The sequence below is a fragment of the Notothenia rossii genome (genome assembly GCF_949606895.1).
Source record: "Notothenia rossii genome assembly, chromosome: 9".
NCBI lineage: Eukaryota > Metazoa > Chordata > Actinopteri > Perciformes > Nototheniidae > Notothenia > Notothenia rossii.
The window spans coordinates 67346967-67370069 of record NC_136907.1 but is presented as its reverse complement, the minus strand read 5'-3'; the positions used below and the strand labels follow the sequence as shown (position 1 = coordinate 67370069).

At 37.5% G+C, this 23103-nt stretch overlaps 1 protein-coding gene across 1 annotated transcript in view; it reads left to right on the top strand.

The window, feature by feature from the left end:
• Positions 1–23103, top strand: part of pth1r (parathyroid hormone 1 receptor) — a 44058-nt gene that overhangs the window by 14753 nt on the left and 6202 nt on the right. Inside the window, exons 2-7 of the mRNA XM_079650083.1 lie at positions 7178–7280; positions 14158–14268; positions 14506–14627; positions 18349–18443; positions 20233–20419; positions 22598–22751. Coding sequence (XP_079506209.1) covers positions 7178–7280; positions 14158–14268; positions 14506–14627; positions 18349–18443; positions 20233–20419; positions 22598–22751 — 772 coding nt within the window. The remainder of the gene's footprint in view (positions 1–7177; positions 7281–14157; positions 14269–14505; positions 14628–18348; positions 18444–20232; positions 20420–22597; positions 22752–23103) is intronic.

Genomic DNA, 23103 nt, shown 5'->3' with positions numbered 1-23103 from the left:
TTTGATCTACGTGCCGAGAATACTGATGGTGGCCGATACTCACATCCATTTGGACTTGTTAAAGTGCTTCTCTGTAATGACACTTTGGCTTTGTCTTGTTAAACAAAATGGTATATGAATTGAAAAATTGGCTTTGAGCAATTCGTTATAATGATGACAGTGAGATTGCGGGCTCCAAAACTGGAACAAGGTTATGCAAATGGTTGTTGTTAATTGAAGGCAAAGAAACATTTGTGGCTGCCACAAAGACGCTAATGGGAATGAACTGAATTTCTTTCAGTTCAGACGCATTGGATACACAGCACCTGAACCATTAAGTCCACCTGGCCTCACTTTCATCATTCATTGATGAAACCTTTCTTGTAAAAAAGAAAAAGACCACTGAGAGACTTGCAGTGTTTTCTTTTATCAGAGTGTATTTTGGTGAAAGTGTCATTTAAAAATAGATGAGTCCATTAGAAAGTACCTGCTGTCAATCCTTATAAATATCACATAGACCTACTTTTTGTGAACTCACCTATTTTCATTTTCACAAGAACTGTATGAAAAGGCAATTTGCAAATATTTTGTAAATAATTAATATTGAATGTGTTTTTTGAGTCAATGTTTACCATCAATAAATGATGGTGTTTTCATGCCAACATGACATCCTCTCATGTTTTATCTTTAGTGGCTGTGATTTAGAGGATTATTCCTGAGGTTGCCAAGCAGTGACTGGTATGGTATCATTTGCCATTAATACTACAGTGTGTGTAGAGAACACCGTCTGTTATATATGAGAAAAAAAAAGCTCTAAGGATTATAATTCCATTTAGAAATGTATTTTTAACCTATGATCCTTATAATCTATATAAAAAAAATGACTCCATTTACATTTATTGTAACCCTTTGTCCTGCTTGCAGTCTGCCACAAGTATTATTAGTCAACAATTTGAAAAATCCATTAAGATATTATGAGTTTTCCGGTGCATTTGATTGTTGCATAAGCAGTAGTCTTTAAGCTTTTAATGAAAATTAAAATGCTTTATTTGCATTGCTTTATTGCTCATGTGTACTTAATCCCTTATGTAATGCAAAACATTTCTTTTTTGTATGTGGGAGAACCACCCAATCAGAGCTATCTCGGCTGTATGCTGCCTTTTAGAGCACACACAATGTTTCCATCAAGGACAAAAGTGCTGTTCTTCAGGCTTATGACCAGAGCAGGGTATAATTAGGAACTAAATGCTGCTTCAAGTCAGAATGTGGTCTGCAAGCATTTCCAAAGGACAACCAGTCTTGTGGTTTGTGGTTTTTATCATCAAATGCAAATTGCACAGTTGAAGAGGAGTGGCACTGACTCATAGAGTTTATAATATCCAGGAACCTCATCCGCTAAAACATTCATGCGGTGCAATATGTCAAAAGTAACATATTCATGTTTTTTCCAGATAGTACGCTGGCCATTAAAAACAAGATTCAGCAGAGATATAATTTTCGTAGACCCTCCTATTTTGTGGAGAAAAACATACAGGAAAGTCCAAAAGCCCTGGAGATCAAATTTTGAATACATGCCAACAACAAGGAAATGAATGTTAGCCAATGGTGCAAAGAATGGCAAATGACCAAAACAAGTACATTAAACAAACATTGGACTGTATATCCATAATAGAGGCGCTTTACAGTGACCAGAGTAAATATTATCTGTATATTATTTATCATCTATGTGATGAAGTGTGATCTGGAAAGGAAAGTCTCACTTTATATGCACATTTACCTAAAAATCTCATCCTCACTGAGGAATCAGCTCACAGAGGGAGACATTATTGGGGGGGTTTGGAGTCGTTAAGGAAAATGTATAAGTTTGTGTTTCCAGATAAAAATAAGTTGCAATCAGAGGTTTTTTGTTGACAATCAAAACACAGTTTGAAAAGTTAATGCCACTTTGGTGTTTTTTAAATATGTTGAAATTGACCGTGTAAAAAGGAAACATTCCCAGAGACGGCAAATCTCACATAACATATGTCGGTAAACACATCCATCAATAGGGAGAACATTTAAGAAAGATGTCAAAATAAGATCACATTTGCAAAGAAATCTGCCATTTTCCATTCAGCTGCAGACAGGACTTATTTGACTTTATGAAATTACATTTGAAAAATGCACAGACTGTTCCTCTGCAGTGGTGATGTGTTATGTATGATTGATTCAGGGCGCAGTCAGTCGATAGACTTAAAGATTAAGCTCCGTTGTTGGTATTGAGACAAATTGAACATCAATTTATCTTTATTAGTGTTCAGGGATTTTTCTGTTGTATCACACCTCAAGGCAATTTCTGCTGTTGGTTCCAAAACATCGATTTTGTAACGCTGGAGATGAAGATGAAGAAGCTGTCTAAACCCAGACTGTTGTCTTGGCTCTCTGCCAGTGGCTGACTGAGAGAGGCAGCTTTTCGACTTCTAGTAGTCCTCTAGTGCCACCATCAATCTGCCCTTTCAGTTTACAAATGAACTTATCTCCTATTCCCATGGTTCCAATACAAAAGGACAAATGTAATATGTTCCTTGTCCTACAACTGTTCTCACCGTGGCACCATTAGGCCACAGTGGCTTGAGAGTTTAGAAAGCAATCATTCAGTTTATGGTTATATATTTGTCATCATTTACTAATCTTGATGTCTTTAATTGAGAGTCTCAAGGATATTCCCTTGATTGTGACATACTGTATGACGTGCATGTTTTTCTCATACATTATAGATAACTACCTCCTATAATGTATGCTTCATGGAGCCTTCAATAACAGTCATGAAAAAAAATGTAATCCACCATTTTCAGTAATCATTCAGTTAGTTGCATTACAATTATATTTTGTAATATTCATGTCATGTTGTAGTTAAAAGAGTCCTTAGATTCATTAATTTATCAGTTTAAATTATTCAGCTATTGCAAGTATATTCGCCAGCAAGCAGGCATTTCATTATCAAGATGCTGCATTGTTTCTGTGTTCAGACGTGGAAATATGCTGCGGGTGATTTTAACGATCCACACCACCACGATAATGAGACGTTTTCTTTTTAATTTGACAGACTTTTAATCACAGAATACTTTGCTGTCATGATTTTTTTTTTTAATCTGGTTTGATATGAGTTTTTGATTTAGGGTTTTGTTCAGTAGTGTAGTTTTTTTGTGTTAAGAGTAGGTCTGTGATACTACTAATATGATCTATAGGGTGTGTTTGACTTGCAATCCATGGCTGATAGATCATTGCACGCCTTTAAACTCAGTGGAGCTTTTACCGATCATTTAAACTCTCAACTTTTTAGCTTTGTGCTCCCTATTGAATGTCTACCTTACGAGTTCCAGCATTTCGCTCTCTTATTCACAGTAGGGCATTTCAGGAAATGACTTTGGTCAACCACAACTTTCTTGAAAAAAGAAAAAGCGCAAGGCTGTCCACAATCAAGACTGTTGGTAATGTACCGGAAACTCAGTGTCTCCACTCCATGTATGCATGCCGTCTATCTACGTGACTCCATTCAAATACATGTATTTTTTACTTATAAATAATCACAAATCTACAAATAAACACTGTATATATGGGACCAGTCAAGCTGAACCTTTTTAAGTAAATACAACTGTAAGTTACTAAAATAATATAGAAACCAAATGCTGGAATTAGAACTATAAATGTTCCTTCAATCACATGCTATATACTGTAGTGTCAGTATTTAGCCATAGTGGTTCAACACTGTCTTGCACACAAGCCTAAAAACAGTTCTCTCAATATTGGTCTTATATCCTTGCAGCGCGTTTCAGTCTAAGTCATCAAGCTGCAGTTTGCGAAGACAAATAGAAACGTGTGGTTTATTCAAGTGGCGTTTGTATTCTAGCGACCGGTGATGAAAACACACATGGCGTGTATTTTTCAAATTTTCATTTTGGCACACATGCAAAAAGTATTTGACAAAAAGATTACTGTTTTGAGTGAAATGCAGTAAATAAGAATGTCAATGTTTCTCCCTGTAAATGTTTACTTTGGAGGTTTGGAGTCTCGCCAGGAGAGGAGGACTAGTTTTCAGAAATAATCAGGGGGCACACTTATTACAGGATTCTCTTCTTAAAATGGTAAATGATACTCTACTATGTCTGTGTGAGATGGCGTCTTCAGATAAAGACATAAATGTCCCTCTTTTTTAAGGGTTAGAAACCGCAAAAGTCCCCGCCTCATTTTAGTTGAATGTTCTACAGGGGTTCCAACTGACCTAGAAAGGTTAAGAAATGTGTTGGTAATGTGTTGGAACGGCCGCTTTACTAGACAGGTTTGTGAAAGAAAAAGACTCGTGTACAAAAATGAAAATGTAAGTGAAGTGTAATAAACATATCACTTCACTTTGAAGTGTTTGACTGAAGTGAGAAAATTCATCATATAATATAAATGACTGATCTATAACATAATAAGAGCTTGATGTTTCAAATTCAAGAGTTGAAAATGCACAATTACAAAACTGCCAAACTACTCATACTGTTCTTTATATGCTTTGACGATAATGACACTTGTCCTTTCAGAGCAGTTACCATCCAGATTTACTGTTTATGGTTTCCTGTTGGTTCAGCTTTTCACCTTAAGTAACACCAGCCGGTTATTCAGATGAAAATAGTGTGACCGCCTCAGCAGCGTTCAGTGGAATATTCTATATTGGCTTAGTATACAGTAAACAGGTAGTATCTATCCTTGTTCGCCTGCGGTCAAATGTTGTTCCATCTGTGGTTGTTTACTGTGCAGAGCCATAAACGTCTTCATTCTGTAACCTTATTCAACGTTCGGACTGGACATCCTTATTTCAGGACTGAGAGTAGTGAAAATGTTGATGGATTGAGGTAGTATGGTTTTGTGTGCAGCAAATCCACGACAGCTTGGTATTTACAGTATCATTTTAAGCTTACAAAATGACGCGCTTGCATCAGAGACAATGTATACGTCTTTGTTCCCAAATTACTTTTTCTCTCAGCTCGCAGATTTAGAAGTTCCTCTGCAGCTTACTGTGGACTTTAAACAGGCTCTAGAGAGAACTTAAAAAGTCTGGAAGAAAGTAAACTTTGCTTTGCTGCAAAAGAGATGGTGTTCAGGTCATTGGTTGCAGCCAACTGTAGAACTATACATCCTGCTTGGTGTAGTAGTACATAACTACAATAACTGTACCAGCATTTCAATGGTGCAACAATAATCATGCATTAACTAAAATATATACTGGTATTAAATCCAGTTCTGTACTTTAAATGCAAATGTGATGTACTTTTCCAACTTCACCGGCTTCAAATCAAACGCTACAATGTAGTAATAATTCAAAAAACATAATAAGTTATGAAACAGCTCCAACAAGGGTATTTATATTTTTTATATTTGAGAGAATTTAGATAAAATGTGATAAGATTTGCTGTTAAATCGACCAAAAACACAGATAGAAAACATCTCATATGCACATATCTAACAAAATAATCATGTTGGAAAGATTGAAATGAACAAGGGAGAAATGGACAAATCATCCGCACCACATTGTAGTTACAGAAAGCCTGAATAGGAGAATTATATTCTAAGAACATATTCAATTCAGTTATTTGTATCTGTGTATGGACGTAATCACTTCACTCAGTCTGTCTCTTTTTTTCTTTTCTTCGGATGTTGGGACTAAATTGCCGCTTGTCAACATATTTCCCTGTCTCATTGTAAAACCTGTGAGCAGAATTAGATTTCTACATAGCAGCAGCCAGGTTTGCTGTGAGCAAACGTCTGTCTTTAGTTTGTACTGTTTGCTCTGCATCACTGAACCAAAAAGATAAGACTAGGAGTTTTTTTTTAGCCATACCTCCAGGCATATTGTATGGCATACACGTTCGTTTGTGTTTTCACATCTCATTTCGCTGCAGTATTGGCTCAAAGCACCATGAAAACCCCCTTATAACAGACGGTCGTGACTTGTGCGCTGATCCATGCTTTAGTTTCAGAACTAGGCTTGAATTTCTATGTTTTTATTTCCTCTTTTCTTGTCACACTAAAAGAATGAATGTGTTCGTTTTCAATAAAATCACATTTGTCATGCCCAAGAGTGATCCTCAGAGAAACAGAGAGCCAGGCGATGTGACCTATTAGTATGGAACATATTTTCATGACTGGAAAAACCACACCTGAGGTTCCACGACACTCTCTAACACAATGTTCAAAAGCTGAGACGTATAGAGTGAGAACATTTTAGGAAAATAAAAGTGTGTTTGTTTGTGTTATACATTTGTCGAGTTCGATTAATGACCACACAGTTGTTACAACCACAGGAATACAAACTGGGACTATAAACAAAGAGTGAAATGGAAACTGTTTATATAACTGTTGCTTTCCCCTCATATTCCAAAAAAAAAAAATGTCAGCAGTGTACATTTTCAAGAATATTTCACAGAATGAAACCAGATTCAGATCGTGTTGCCTGCAGCACTGTGACCAAAGATGAGGAAACCCATGGCTGGAGGGTTTTGAAGCAGCTGTGAAGAGAAAATCATGTCTGGAGATATCAAAAGTTATCAATCTAGCATTGAGTTACAGTCAGTAAGGTTAAGAGAAGTCTAGTAAAAAGTAACAATCTCAAATATGTTGTCTGTTAAGTGAATATCTATTGCCAAATGAGGTAGCACAATTTGAGCCGATGGCCAACTGATGAGAGCATTAACATTAGTGTCTGTGACGCAGTTTCTAGGAAAATTACAATGATGATCTCTAGAAAGGGAGATCGAAGAAATGTCGTAAATTATAAGTTCAATGTATCAAAATCAACTCAATTCAATACCACATTTTTTTTTTAGATAATGCATATATCGTTGTTGAATCAGTGTCAGTCATGATTAAAAGATCTGCTCATTGATCATAATGATAATAATAATTTGGTAACAAAGTTTCCCTGTTGATTCGATCACATTGTCCTACTTGTTTATATTCTATAAGAGACAAGTTCCATTGTTTCAGATCCATCAGGCATCACCAGTTGTTGAGTCTTAATGTCAAAGCCTCTTTGGATGTGTAAAAAATGTCAATATTGCTTAATGATGTTGTTCCATGGTAGACCTCAGGGTTTACTACATGAGTCTTGCACCTCACTGCCATTCAAACTCAAATGTTCCGTTTATTAACTCAATGTCATTTTCAAATTTTCCAGGCTTACGCAGATGATGTGCTGACGAGAGACGAGCAGATAGGCCTTTTGTTCAGAGCCAAACAGAAGTGTGAGGAGAACAACAAGTCAACGCAGAAGGTTCCTGGTGAGTAGAGAAACAATATGCTTTTGTAAAGTGGGAACAATGACAATGATAACATGGTTATTATGCAGGGTCACCACGTTCAACATTGAAGTTTAGCATGTTAACATTGTGCAATATGTGTGATGTCTCTGCTGCACCAGAATTGCCCTCCGTGGACAATAAAGCTTAGTGTGGTGAATTAATCTGAAAAAAATATATAATAGAAGTAAAAAGACCACAACATCAGAAGTATTCATCAGCAAGGGCCCATGCACGTCTGTAACAAGTGTCATGACAGACAATATGACATTATTGTTTGGATATTACCGTCTGCAGCAAAACAGTGGACTGACTGCAGCCACACAGCATGGTTCAAGATAAGAAAGCTAAAAGGAAATATCACAATTGTTAATCCTATTGCAGGTTTTTCTTTTTGCCGCAGAGCACTTTTTGCTGCGAGGGTATCTTTAATCACTCAATCACTCAATTTTGTCTATCGTTTTTTCTTCTTTAACCACATAGTGATTTTGTCATGCAATACTAGATTTAAGAAAGGGGGGTTACAGTATTGCTGTTTGATTTTTGTATCGACAACAGATACAAATCCACAGGCCTGCCCATCATGGTTTGAGTATATTGACCAGAATGTATTGCTTAGCAACACTATAGAAAGCTAATCAAGTAGGATACGAGAGATTTTGACGGCCTCCCGTGATGGCAGGGTCCCACTTCATTAGCCTTGATTGGTTCTCCAATTGTTTGGATTTTCCACTCCCTACAAATAATTTCTCAGAGTTCAAAGAATGTCGATGCCATTTAACAGCGCAAAATGGTTTCATTTGTCAGAATAGGCTCAGTTATTGAGGGGGCAACACAATGAATTCCAGTTGGGACAAGAGTTTTAATGTGAAGTGCCATTAATCCCCCGTGGGGTTAAAGTACATGAAATATAACACTCAATGAAAAGGGTGACGATAAGATGTAGGAAGAGGACCTGAAACAATTCTGGATTGATGGAGGTAGAAATAAATCGACACAAAATATAAAGTGTAGCAGGAACTGTGAGAGTCAACAGTGAAGCCAGCCACAGAAACATAAATCAAAGTGTGAGAGTGTGAGTGTGAAGGCTGCCGTGTTGTCTTGATTGAAAGTGATTGGTGATTTGTTCTGAATGTGATTGATGATGTTCACTCTTCCAGAACGACCTTCATGCTAAATAAAATAATAAAATAAAAAGATAGAAGGAGGAGGCTGTTTCGCCTTTTAAAAAATAAATAAAATTCGGAGCAGTGGTCAGGCAGTTCAATGTTTAATGTAAGTTGATTTTTAACTTTCCTCTTTCCTTTGTCCTCCCTGTGGCTTTCCTGAGGGTGGGATTGAAAGGCGAAGCAGATCCTGCTCGAGTGTATTTGTGTATTTATGGGTTTCTTAAGGGCAGTATTTTCCAGCAGACCCCAACATCTACTTTATCCTATTGTGGTTACTGTCATTTCCCTGCTGATTGTTCGGAGAGGGATTTTGGGTTCCAAAGCCAAACCAATCATATTACATTCTCTTTAACCCCAGTGCATTGTGGTCACATTGAATAATCTGACCCTCAAAACGCTACCCCCTTGTGAATGAAACACATCATTAAAAATGTTTTCTTCAAGGCTGAGAACACAAAAGCCTTTGTTGACCATTCCCACTAGTCACAGTCCATTTCCCCGTGTGGTATTGTCCCAACTTTTCATGGTTTTGATAAAAGTCCATTTTCAGTTGTCGAAGACATACACAATTGCTACTATTGAGAAATGAAGGCGCCGACCAGGAGCTTGTGAAAGATGTTAAAGGCTTATAATATAACAACGCTGGATGGCATGTACATGCTAATGCAGGGCACAGCAGTCATACATTAGGTCTCTCTCAGATAAGAGGCGTGCTGCACATCTGACCACCATGATCATGCCTAATCCATCCCGACATGTCGAAGTGACTAGCATGCCTCATGTCACACTCCACCAGCAACCTCCAAGCACATTTGCAGCTGTCTTTTTATTCACATATTATTTGTGAATTGAGTTCAAACCCAATAATAGTCTTGATGAGATTTAGATATGATTGGCACATGATAATGAGATAATATGATTTATTGTAGAGAATAAGATGTGAAAAGACTGATAGCCTATCACTTTCATGTCAATGTCAAGCTAAAGCTAGCAGCTGGTTAGCTTAGCTTTGCATAAAGACTGGGAACAGCTAACCGTGCTTTAAAGGTTACAATATCAAGTTGTTTTAATCCGAATTGTGCAAACAACAAGGTGTTACAGTATGTTCTGTGCTACTCGAGCAGGTCCTCTGTTGCTCTCCCTGAGGTTTCTCCCATTTTTTCCCTTTAAACTGTGGGTTTTCTCCATAAGTTTTTCCTTGTACGATGTGAGGGTCTAAGGACAGAGGGTGTCGTTTTTCTCATACTGATATTCTGAATAATCTGTGCTGTTGTATTAGCTGTAAAGTGTCTCTACTGTAGGCTATTTTTATTATATGTACAGCACTTTGGCTCGACCAAAAATCGTTTAGAAATGTGCTATATAAATAAAACTTGATTTGATTTGATTCTGGATATTCCTTGCCCAGTAGCAGAATCGTCCTTGCTAAATGTTGTTAAGAATGCATGCTAAGCTCGGCTAAATTACTGCTAGTGGAAGTTTCTTATTTACTACACTGACCAATCTTCACTGTTAAAACGAAAGGGAGTATTTTTGCTAACATTACAATATAGTCCTTTAATTGTTAATTGAGATGTAATTGCTCTTTATTTTTGCAGTGTATCTTGAACAATAAATTAATACATTTATTAATTTCCAAACTTTTAAAATAATTTATAAAACACGTTTTTAGGGTTTAATGCTAAATGTTAGGAACAGCTTCTCAAAGTGAGTATGTGCTCAGTTTTTAATTATTACAAAAAACAATTAAGTTGTACCAGTCCCGAAGAAACACCTACAAAACTTATTTGACCTTTTACAAATTAAATTATCGTTGATAAATCAGGGCAAATATCAGCCCTATATAAACTTGGCATCCTTTCGTGGCCATGTGTCTGTACATAATGTGATTAACACTGAATCAGAAAGGTCCTGCTGGTATCTTTGAAGTGCTTGAGGTGAAGTTTCAGGGCACATTAGCACATCACACAGTAGCTGATCTGCATACCTGATGCTGCGGGCAAAGACTCTGAGTATGACTCCTCCTGTATGTGGGGGCTGTTTTCTGACCTCTTTCAGAAAATTGCACATTGTTCAATCAATTAAAATAAACATATTACCTTAAAAAAAAGAGTCCCTGATGTGGTTGTTGTATGCCTTGATAAGCAATATGTGCTTGTTAACATGCTTGAATTGATTTTCTTTTTTACTGAACAACACATGGCTTGCTTTGACATAATTTCACCTTGAATTTAACTTACTGTAACAGTCTCATGTATGTTTTGGTTTATATCTAATGTGGAAATTACGGAAGAGGATTAGGGCCACATGATTTTTTTTTAGGAGGATTTGAAAAAAAAACTTTTTTTTTTTGTTTGGAGAAAAAATAATTCTGACTTTTTCCTCAGAACAAAAAAACATAATTTTTTTTGGGAGAAAAAAGTCAGAATTCTGACTTTAATCTCACAATTCTGACTTTTTTCTCAGAACAATTTTTTTTTTAATGTCGCCCTAATCCTCTTCCGTAGGAAATCATTTGAAATCTGATTAATGTATAATTTAGGAGGCTGCGAGACAGGGCCGGCCCTGGCCAATTTGCTGCCCTAGGCAATATTTTAGCTTATTTTAAATTAACACAAATACAAAATTAAAACCTATGATTGCAGACTAAAACCATTGTTTAAAAAAAAGAAATATTTCTGGTTTTACTGGGGCTGGGGCAGTTCAACTTGATTTTGGGGGGGGGGGGGAGTATAAGATAATAAGATGTACTTTGTTGATCCAAAATCGGGACCTTTTTGGCGCCCCCGATGGGTTGATGCGCCCTTAGTATTCACTTATACTCGCCTAAGTGCCGGCCCTGCTGCGAGATTTAAGATTCAGTTCAAGGAAAGCATTTATTCTGCTTTCTGGTGACCCATGTAAAAGTGTTTTCCTTGAAGTGGTCATTAGGACTTTGCCAGAACTCCCTCTTGTGATTTTCCAAAAAAGAAATTCCACTTGTATTTTGATGTGACCATGAGGTAGCTCGGAGAATAGCAGCTAAATTGCATTTTTTAGGACGTTTTTGCTTTACTTCAGTATTTGTCTTGCCTGTGTCCAGCCTGACAACCCCCATATGTTTTTTTTTCTTCTGGCACTGTATAAACATTTGGTGTTCTATTATAGGAGATGTGTAGTGAGGACTGTAGTAGAAACGCTTGGTCTGAAATGTAGGTTTTGCTCTGTAATTAATTGATTGTGCAAGTCTAGGTGCAGAGAAAACAAATGATCATGTGGGTAAAACCATAGTTTTGGTTCGATTTCAGCATTTTATCTATTTGTTTTTGTTTCTCAATTGTGCTTTAAACACACAAAAATCTCCATTGCGTTGCAAAGACAAGGTTTTCATTGAGGGAAACACTGAGGTTTGCTTGGAGAGGACAGTGGAGGGATGTGGGTGCAATGCCCCAGACCTTGCAGTGTGAAAATAGCTCAGCCTTCAAGCTTGTGGTTTGCGTGTAGAATAACATCAGCGATCATTATAAAAGGTTGCATGTATCATGAGAAAAATGCAATATGTGTTTTGACATCTGCAGGTTAGAAACCAATGAGTCTGGGGGAAAGAAAACCGTATTAAAACCCCAGTGACATCACTATTACCAAAGTCCCTCCGTAGTCAAGTTTATATTTAAATCGTGGTCAAGAAATGAACGGGAAATTATATATGTGCATGTGTTCTGTGTTTAATTTGAGCCTGTTAGTAGGTGGTCCTATGGTAATGAAACCTATGGCAAAAAATGAAAAGCAATTTTGCTTTTACTCCCAGGATGTGTGGTCTGCGTGATTTTCAAAACTAAACTCTGTTTTTCAACCACCAGAGATCTGTAGGAATCAGTCAGCTCTTTAATTTTGCGCTCCAAGTGACAGGCAAATAAAAAGCATGTCGTCATGGCTTCAGATGTTTCTTTGAATAGTTTGATTATAGGAATGAGAAAAATAATGGATCTACTGCAAAGAGAGGATAGTTTTAGTTTTATCCTTAACTACTTATTAGTGGTCAAAGTTGGGCAGATGTTTTCAATAATACAATATGGATGCCAAGCCATAAGGGAGGCTTTTGCCAGGAATCTGTGGGGAAAGGGACTTTGCTCCCACTATCAAGTGCTGAGGTCCACGGTTTAGCTGACAATTAGGGGCCTCTACGGTCGGAAATTACATTTTTCTTTCCTTTGAACATGCAACTCTTTGTCTGAACTAAGTAGACATATATTATTACAAAGTCTCATGTTGTACATTCTTCATGAAAATAGATGAAAGAGATTTGGTGATCTTCAGGAAAACCACAGAGTAAACAGTCTTGAAGCTTCCTGCACAACTTTTCACATATTCCTCAGCACAATTTCACAAATGTGAATCTTTAATTGAATGTTTCATCTGATCAGTCAATCCTGTAATTAAAAGCACAACTATGTGAAATGTAACCGGATGTTATGGATTTTTTAAAAACTTTTTTTTTTACATGTTTTGACTCGTAATGTCTGTTCATTAAGGACCAAAACGAGGAGAGGGATGAGGTATTCCACAAGATATATGATCATTTTTGATTTTTGCTTATTATTAATGACAGTAGAGATATGAAAAAAAATTACGCCTCGACCTCCAGGGAGCCGTGATAATTAAATTGAAAATTAAAAAATGATCCATTAGTAAGTTGACTAATAAAATAATTGGCAACAAAAACTAATTGAATGTTACAGTTAGTAAACCAGGCAATTCATATTTTGAATATAATTTAAAGAGAAGAAAATCTATATTAAAATCAAATATGTTCACTAGCATGCCTCATTAGTGCTTGTCAATACCAAACTAATGAGACAGAAGGGAAACTTTCCAATATTTTTACATTTTTATATTCAACATAGCTTTTATCATGCCTTTGTAACAGGCGATTATATGTTTGTGGATGGTCACAAATAAATGTCAGCTTGGAGTCAGGGATGATTTTATTGGGTTAAGGTGGTCAAAAGCCAAGATCACTGCGATCTAAGGAAACAAGGTTTTGGCAACAACAACAAAATGAATATGCTTATTATGATAGTTTTACACATGTCTAATAAAATAAAACTTATAAAGTGATGACATTTTGGAAAGAAGTTGATGTACACTGCATCATGAAGTCTTGTTGACGCAAGCATACAACCACCACTCATTAGTATTTCGCCATTATAAGATACTAAGGGTACTACAATGCAGTGTGGCAGGAGATATTTTTTTAATGAGATCCAATCTGAAATGAATACCATACAGCAACAAAACAATATGATGCTATCAAGAAGAAAACATTCATTAAATATGCTGCAACTCACAAACAAGCCTTAATCAACAAACCAGATTCAATGGACAACTTGTTATCTGCATGTGGGAAATTAGAATTTTTGCTAATCTTAATTGTATGAGCAATGATTGGGTGTTTTGTTTTCTCCATAACCAAGGCTTTCTTTAAACACAACAAAGACTCACCACACATTACAAGGCTGTTTAACAGTGCTGATTTACATACGGTGTAAAGTTCATACCATGGCCTACTTTTCAAAGGACAACACAATCCTTGGCAACATGCTGCACTTCTTCTCTTGTAAATGCCTACAGACATGTAATGCTGCAGTAGAGGGAGAACAAACACTCAGTGGTTCTAGATTTAAAAGTCAGTAATGCTTTTGTCTCCACAGAAAGTTACTGCTCACCAGAATGGGACGGCATTGTTTGTTGGCCTGGAGGGCCTCCAGGAAAGCTTGTATCAACCACCTGTCCGGAGTATATCCATGACTTCAACCATAAAGGTGAGCCCTAGCCCTGGACACAGCTGAAACCGTAATGCTTTTTTCCAGCTGCTCAAAGAGCACCAGGCCCCGGATGCTAACGTACTGTAATCATAACTTGGCTTCCTAACCTCTTTCTCAAGTTCAACAATTATTCAGGTCCAATTAAGAAGCAAGCTGAGGATGAGTAATTGCTTGTGTTGAAAAACAAGTGTCAAAATCTGTAATTAAAAATAGCCTTTTCTGTTTGGTGTCTAGGACTGGCATACCGTCGGTGTGACAACAACGGAACGTGGGAACTGGCCACAGCCAACAAGACGTGGGCCAATTATAACGAATGTTCAAAATTCCTCCTCCATTACAACCCTAGCCATGAAAGGGTAAGGTCCATCTCATCGCAATTTCCATGCTCATGGTCACAGTTACAGTGTCTTCCTCCAGAATAGCCTTTGTCAATGCATCAAGTTCATTGTAATGCTTTAGGTATTTCAGCCTTCTAGGCATTTGTTGCACCGTTTTAACCTGCAATTACGACCCCTTTTAAATGTGTAGCACATTGTCAGCATGCCTGCTAAGTAATGCACAGTGCAAATGAAAATGAGTCTTATTGAGTGAAATGTAGAGATAATGACGGGAAGATAATGACAGTATGGCAATGTGGTGGCTTTTTGATAATATGAGACTTCAATCAGCTGAATGTCAGTATAAACTAAAGGGATTGCTACACTGACTTAATTGCTAATTGCAAAACTTCTCAAAAAGCATTCAATTTCAAAGAAGTCTAAGCAGTCACCAATAATGACTAAACCTCATAGACAACTTCACGGCAGCCTACACAGGGATAAAAGAGATGAAAACCAAAATGACTCCATGTACTGGAGTCATGTTGCTTTCCTGGTATTGAAGTAATCAAACTTTAAAAAAGAAGTGTCCCGCAGTAGCCATTTGAGGCTACCAGTTATCTCAGTTGTGTAGTGCTTTTTGTTTGTTGTTTTTCATGAATGAACTCAAATCTTGTAAATTAGTTAAATGTATATGCCCTGAATTATCATAAGTATGCGCACAGCTAAACATTACACCCACATTTTGATACCAGGCTGAATGGGAGCAAATCTCTGCAGCCAGGTTCCAGTGATTGGTGATAAGACCTGTCTCACAGCTGGGTGTCTAACCTCGTCCCAGGTGTCCTCAAGGTGTCTGATGGGGTTCAGAACAGCACTCTGCTACCAATCTAGGTCTGTTACCCCTGACGTAGAGAGCCATTTTCTTTTATGAACCTCACTTTGAAAAACATTGTCACATTGAAACGTTGGGTTGAACATGGAGGTACACTTTTGTCATTGCATCATCATTATACATAAACAATCAAAAACAGCTGCAGAAGAAGCACAACAGAAACTGTGTGTGTTTTGTGTTTTCGGCTACTTGCTTGAATAGTCCCAGGCTAGCTTTGTGATTTATTTGTATTTGTTTATTGTCGTTTGCTGTGGTTATGATTGATGATTATTGAAGAGCAAAGCTGACATGGGGATGATCATTGTTCCATGCCTGCCTCATCAGTCAATGTATCCTTATACAATAAGAGTTATGTTGTTATTTTTGAATGTCCAGCAAAACAAGGCAATAAACCACTTAGATAGGATACCGAAAATATGTTGGTTTGGGTTAAATAAATATGCAAGTTGTCTTCATTAAGTACAGATGTAACAAATAAATCAACAGTGATTTCTTGTTTCACACGGGACACAAACAGTGTTCTCCTATAGGGGAACATATTATGATTTTGGATCCATCAACCCTCACCTATAGCAGTGGGACTGACGCACAACTGTTTTATCATAAATTACCAATCCTGTCTCACAATTTAATTTACTAATTTACTTGCGTCATATACAAGTTATATTGCATGACTTTTCCTAGGTATAAGTACCAACAGTTTAGGAGAATAGCCTACATCAGTAGTTGAAACCCTCTCTCTATCTTTATTTTTGTCACGAATGTACATACGCACAGTACTATGAAAGAGTAGTTGTTGTGTAATATCAGTATGCAATACAAGAGTTGTACTTTTCACACAAGCAAACATTTGCAACAACTTTAAATACACTTACATAACATCATATATTAGCATCAATGGGGATACAAATAACACAGTATATTGAAGGCCACATCACTGTGTCTTATCCCAACCATCATACCACTTTTACAATTTCTAATCATAACATCACTATTGTGTGTTGTTTATATTAAACCACTAATCTCTAACACAGCGTTCCTAAACCTTATAATTAGGCTAAACCATCTGTAACATAAAATCCAACTGAGTCTGCATGCGGGAGTCAAACGTGGGATCATAAATAATATAAGAGCACTGGCATCACCATCACACCGCAGCGCTTGTGGAGAACATTTTTGCAAAGCAAGCAAGGCAACCTCCTGCTCCTCCGTCCTCCCCATGAGACTGACAAAGGTGACCCTGACCGCAGATTGGTTTCTTTCTCTATCACTGTGTAAAGATTGGATGTCAGTACATAACACTGGCAGTGAATAGGACTACTGGGTATTGTAAGTAGGGTGGAAAACTGCTGTAAGGCTATAAATGGTCAAAATAGAACTAACTCAGCTCTTATTGTTTATATATGGACAAATGTGTATCAGTAAAAAATGCATTGTGCACAGTAGCTAATGATGCTGACATGGCTTTTAAAGGAGTTTTATTGGATTTTCTTTATGGTCTCAAAACATTTTTTGTACAGTCTTCAATATAAAGCCTTCAATAGCCTTTTAATGAATTAGGTGTATTATTACCAAATTAGAGGTTGGTGTTGTTTAGTGTTTATTCTGCAGTGTTGCTAGTGGTTACAAGATGTTTTGCACTTGGCTAATAGGGGACAAAGAGAAAAGGAGGACTCACTCAGTTACTCATTTTTAGAAACGTTGAATTACTTTTTTTACACATTTGTGCCATGGGTTGGTAAAATCATCAGCTGTATGTTCCACATACATTTTCCTCTCGGCTGTGTGAATGTGGTGTCGAGGATGTGGGCACAACCTCATCATGGCGCCCTTCAGTTTCTCTATGACTTCACATGTTTATGTTGATGGGATCCCGAGGGAGCGGTTGCAGCAGTTAATGACAAATACATATGCACAAATTAAAGCCCCACACAGCTCAACTGCCATGCCGCAGACCACCACCACAACTTAGACACAACTTTGTTTTTCTGGCACAGGACCCTGATGCTAAATGATAACAGCAGTGCAGTATCTGGTTACATCACACGGGGCTCTTAACCCCCTTTCTCAGCATGTTGACGCACAGAAGGACGGGTTAGTGGCTCTCTTCTGGCTGCCAGCTCACGACTGAAGATCAAACCGCCCCACCCAGCCTTTCTCAGCCCCGCCACCCATGTCAAATGCTGTTTTCCATCAGAAACGTCTGAGTGTTTGAGACATTTCTGTCACCAGGTGGCAATGGCATATTTAAAGGGAAGATATTCCAATATAGGGTGAATGCTGTAAACACATGCTCTTTCTAATAACATGACTGAAGTAAGGTAGTCAATAATAATGTACCTGATAGTCATGTTACTAAGCACTAAGAATAAACTGATGCTGCAGCGGCTTAAATCAAGTAACTAAAAACATTCAACAAACAAATATGTTAACTATATTCAATGTATCTGCTTCCGTAATCCGGAATAAAACCCCTTTGAGTATCTATGTTATTTTCCAACCGTTTGAAACATTTTTTTATGAAAGCAGCATTAAATGACATTACATTGCGGTAACTGAGGAATATTGAACATGTTCGTTAGCAGATGAGCAAACAATAAATCGTAATTAAGTACAAGCACAAGATTTGTTTTGATCTAGTTACTTTCTATTGTCGACATGTCCTATTTACGAAGGCAATTGTTACAACTCATACATTTTCGTCTGTTTGTATGTTTGTTTTCGAGTTCTTTGACACAAACTGCAGGTATTTATTTTGAATAGGCACTACAATGCACTAAGGGAGGAAGTGCTGTAGTCCTGTCTCAGGATTGTTATCCATTTTGAAGCCTGTTGATTTTGTAACAAACAATGCTCTTTCCACAGGAGGTCTTTCACCGTCTGTATCTCATCTACACAGTCGGGTACTCCATCTCTCTGGGATCACTCATGGTTGCTGTCGTCATCTTGGGATATTTTCGGTGAGTCGATGCAGTGAAAATGTTCCAATTAATCCTTTCAACCACAGAGGCTCCCAAGAGAGGGGGTTTTAGGAACAAATAAATGTAGAGCCATTGCAGCAGGGATCGAAACAGAGTGTAAAGGTTTACCAGCATGATGACACAATGAAAATGTCTTACCATGTTATACGTCGCAAACATAGATAACAGAAAGCATTTTAATTTTGTCATGGCTTAATGGCTTTTCATGAAATCATGCGATATGCCACAGCCTTTATAAGCATGCGATGGAGTGTGTCACGGCAAAAACACGAAGCATGCAAACTGAATCAAACATTACCTTTGGTCTTTACTTTGAGTTTTAACAGACTATGATATATCCACCTTTGAGGAAGAATCTGCCTTCAGGCTTGCAGGAGCGCATGTCTGTGACATTTAAGTTCTTTGTTATTTTCATGCTGATTTCAAGACTCAATGAACAACAACCAAAGCTCGGATATTGATTCTGTTATTTCGACATGCTTGCAAAGATTACAGGTCTTAAGCCTTTTGCCCTTTCCCTCTACTACTCCCACAAATAAAGAAAATAGGGAAGTGCTTAAAAATGTGAATAATCGAGAGGGAAATTCTAAGCTATTGCATTTGAACAGCTTTGCTTCTCCTACTGTAGGAATGTTAAATATATATTTGATCATTAAAGAAAAACACTAAAACAAGGTTGAATTCATTTCATTTTTGAGGCAACAGTTTGTTTTTTTCCCAGCTAATTAATGCAGGGCACATTTGTCCTTATTTGCTTTTATGTTAAGCATGGGGAGTATCAGGAATCGATGTGAAGGCGCTGTTTACCAATGTTCCCACCAGCGTGACTTACCATACAGGCAGGCAGTCAGACGGCTTTAGGAACACTCCCAACTGGCACCAGGAAATCTATGGGCCAAATTAGTTTAATAAGTTATCCCATGGGCCCTTCTGACATTCTGGCTCTGTGCTCCAGAGCTCTCCAGCCATGTCTCCCCTTCAACATGTCAGCTTTTAGACAGGAGAGCTCTTAAATGTTTTCCAGGGAGAGAAAAGGGATATTTGACATTAGAAGTTGTGTTCAGAATTTTTCACTAGGGAAATGTGCACTAGATTAGTTTTCTCCTTAAATCAATATCTCTCTAAGGATAACTTGCCAAATATTCAGCTCATTAATGAGGCTTTCGATAGCTCATAACGAATAGATTTTTTTTCCTCCTATAAGCAGTATTGCTCACGTTGGCTTTTAGAATGAATTAAAATGTTATGAACATTCAGTTGATTTATTAGTCAATTAGCTTTTATTGTATATTTATAGCATATTCAAATGCTGGAGCATCCCCCCAACGGCCCGCTTCACAGTAAATGCTCAGACAGGATGTTTTGGATGAACTTTTGACAGATAAACTCGTGCTTGTCTGGAAGCAAATTTGCATGCTTTTCTCAACACATGCTTGCAATTTTGTTTTTACAGCTCCGTTTGAGCGGAGCAATTCAATATTTGTGCGTCTCAAGCCCCTAAATCTCAAGAATGTGTTATAGTCAGCGTGGAACTCAGCTGGCTCTAATTAGGATGAGTATTGTTGCAGTGTGTGTGTGTGAAAGTACTTACACACAATTACATGAAGTTGTGCCAGCCCACACACACACACACACACACACACACACACACACACACACACACACACACACACACACACACACACACACACACACACACACACACACACACACAATTTACCAAAGGTCTCTCTTTTGACCTTGCCGCTCTTGTTTGTTTTCTCCCTAGACGATTGCACTGCACCAGGAACTACATCCACATGCACTTATTTGTGTCCTACATGCTAAGAGCTATCAGTATTTTTGTGAAAGATGTTGTGCTCTACTCTGGATCCGCCGTAGAGAGCATGGAAAGAGTCACCGTGGAAGACCTCAAGTCCATCACTGAGGCTCCGCCAGCCAACAAAACACAGTTTGTAAGTACACCAGCACAACACACTCTGACCTTAACGGAGAAAAGATTGAGGGAAAACCACTCACTGAAAATCATGTGTATGCCACAGCAAGCGACAAGACACATAATGGTACTTTTTCAATGTAACATACAGTATTGATATGGGTACAGTGTGCCATTAGGCCAATGAAGGATTAACTGTTTTTAATGAAAGTCCTAACAGGAATCCTCCTTGTTTCATTGTGTTTCATGGACAGATAATTTAACTTATCATGTATTTGGGCGTTAACGTTTTGCTTCCAAAAAGGAAGCTGTAATTTGCAAGTCTCACCTACCTTTCCAGTGCTGGAGCAAATAAACGGCACGGTTTGTCACAATGCCAAGCTTTTACTAAGCCAGTACTTGGCTTCCCCTTTCAGAGTCAGGTTTCAAAAATGGGTGAAGACTGGGCACTTTTCATGCATGCTTAAAAACGCAAACAAACAATTTGTGCAATTTATTTAGTGGGCACATCCTGGCTCTAAATTGTGTTTTACTGGATTAAGCATATGCAAACTTGGAGGGAATATTGATATCGCTCTTCTCCTAAGTAACCTGTATCAGTGCAGATTGTATTTGTGCAAGAGTTTATTCTTGCCTTAAATAATGGCTAGTTTTATTTTGGCTTTTGTTTTTTATTAACGAGGCATTTTTATTACAATTGGAAACACTTTTACATTATTATTTAGGAGGAATGTTTCATTGTTAAGGCACTTGTGATATTTGATCTTCAAGTACATATTTGTTTTGGTTCGGAACTTCCTCTCTATCTAAGGAATCAGTACTGCCAGTCAAGTATGTAGCAAATAAACGCTCTAATGAAAATAGAAATTGGCCATTGTTCAACACTAATACTATTAAAAATATCTCTGTTGATCTATAGTTTTAGTGCTAAAAGGTTTCATTTTACCTTTCATTTGCACAGTTCATTTGCTGACAGCATGTTCATCAACATTCATCATCAAACTGTCTGACTCCTAAACATCTGGATTATTTTTAGTCCGTAACAAGAACCTTATACTCAAGCTTCTAAAATCAGTTGTATTGAAGAAATAGGAAAAAATTATGTTCGTAGAAAACAAAAATATCCAAAGTCCCCATGGCTAAATCCCTGCTGTAGCCTGGAAATGCTTTTTAGAATACACATTGATGAACAACCAAAGCTAGACCACAGTGTGGAGGTGGACTTTAAGTGGAGCCGAATCGATGACTGACTCAATTAATGAATTAATTAAAGGCTTCTGGGACTTTCTGTCAATGCAACAAGAACATAATAGGTTTTATTATTTATTTATATTTATAAACCCAAATTGAGGGGCTAACTACAGCAAGAATTGACTTGACTAGACCCTGTTTGTTCCACCAAATTATGATCAGCAAGAAAATGCTGTAAATTAAAGGGGAATTTTATGTATACTTATCTATAAAAAGTTCATTTTTCAATTTAACTTGTGATTGCACTTTTAAAGAATAACATTAGAATAAAGCTTGGGCTTCAACAAGTGTAGATAATGAATCAAGACACTGTGTCAGAGACCATTAACAGGTTGTGAATAATACAGCACTAACACTATTTATATGATTTACATTTTTTGTGCAAATCAGTATAATTATATACTGTTCGCTCTCAGAAAGAAACTTCTTCCTTCTATACTGATTATAGATGGCATTATGTTGTCTGACATCAAACACCAACTGCATCTCATCTGTAGCAATGTCGTCAAAGTGATGTCTCCATAGTTTCTAGCTAATACAATGTTGTATCTGAGCAGAGAGGAGGTTGATGGAGTTGCCAAGATGGAGGTGTTGACTGCTGAAGTAGCGGGGGGATACACATGAATGAATACATCAACACAAGAAGCTTCATAAACTTGTTTGTTGACCTAATTTCAGCCTCCCAGGAATGTCCCGTAGATCATCTTCAGTTATCAAGTTACCAATTCTTAGACACACGGGTAGCCAATTAAAGGATCTGAAAACTGGAAAGATGTGATCCACTTTCTTGGTCTAATGAGGGTCTCCGAAAGCATGCATTCAGTCAGCTGCAGCGGTCTGTTTAGATGGACTCTTACAGTTTTCTGGAAAGTGTTCAAAAAGTGGGTCTTTTTGTCGGTGTGGGTATTGATTAAATCCGTTTTCCTTTTCTGTTGTTTGTGTATAGATCGGCTGCAAGGTGGTTGTGACCTTGTTCTTGTACTTTCTGGCGACCAATTACTACTGGATCCTTGTGGAGGGTCTTTACCTCCACAGCCTCATCTTTATGACCTTCTTCTCAGACAGAAAATATCTATGGGGATTTACTCTGATTGGATGGGGTGAGTTATGTTTCATTTACATTCTACGCATGCATGTGATTGCAATATGATTAGTGGACTTGCCAATGCTAATTAAAACATTAAATATTTAGGTTGTTATAGTCTGATTAATCATGTTAAAAAGAGAGAGAGAGAAAAATCTGCTGTCATATCCCTGATATTGTATTTATTTATTTGACCGTATATATATATATAGCTCAGGACAGTAGAGAATGACTCATGCCTGTAAACACACTGGCTGAATATGGGCTTTACAGTTCCTGCATTGTACACACTGTGCGTTTAAGTGACTTGAGCACAGCGCATACAATGTGGATGCTGTGCTACCCGGGTTCGACCAATACTGACAAAT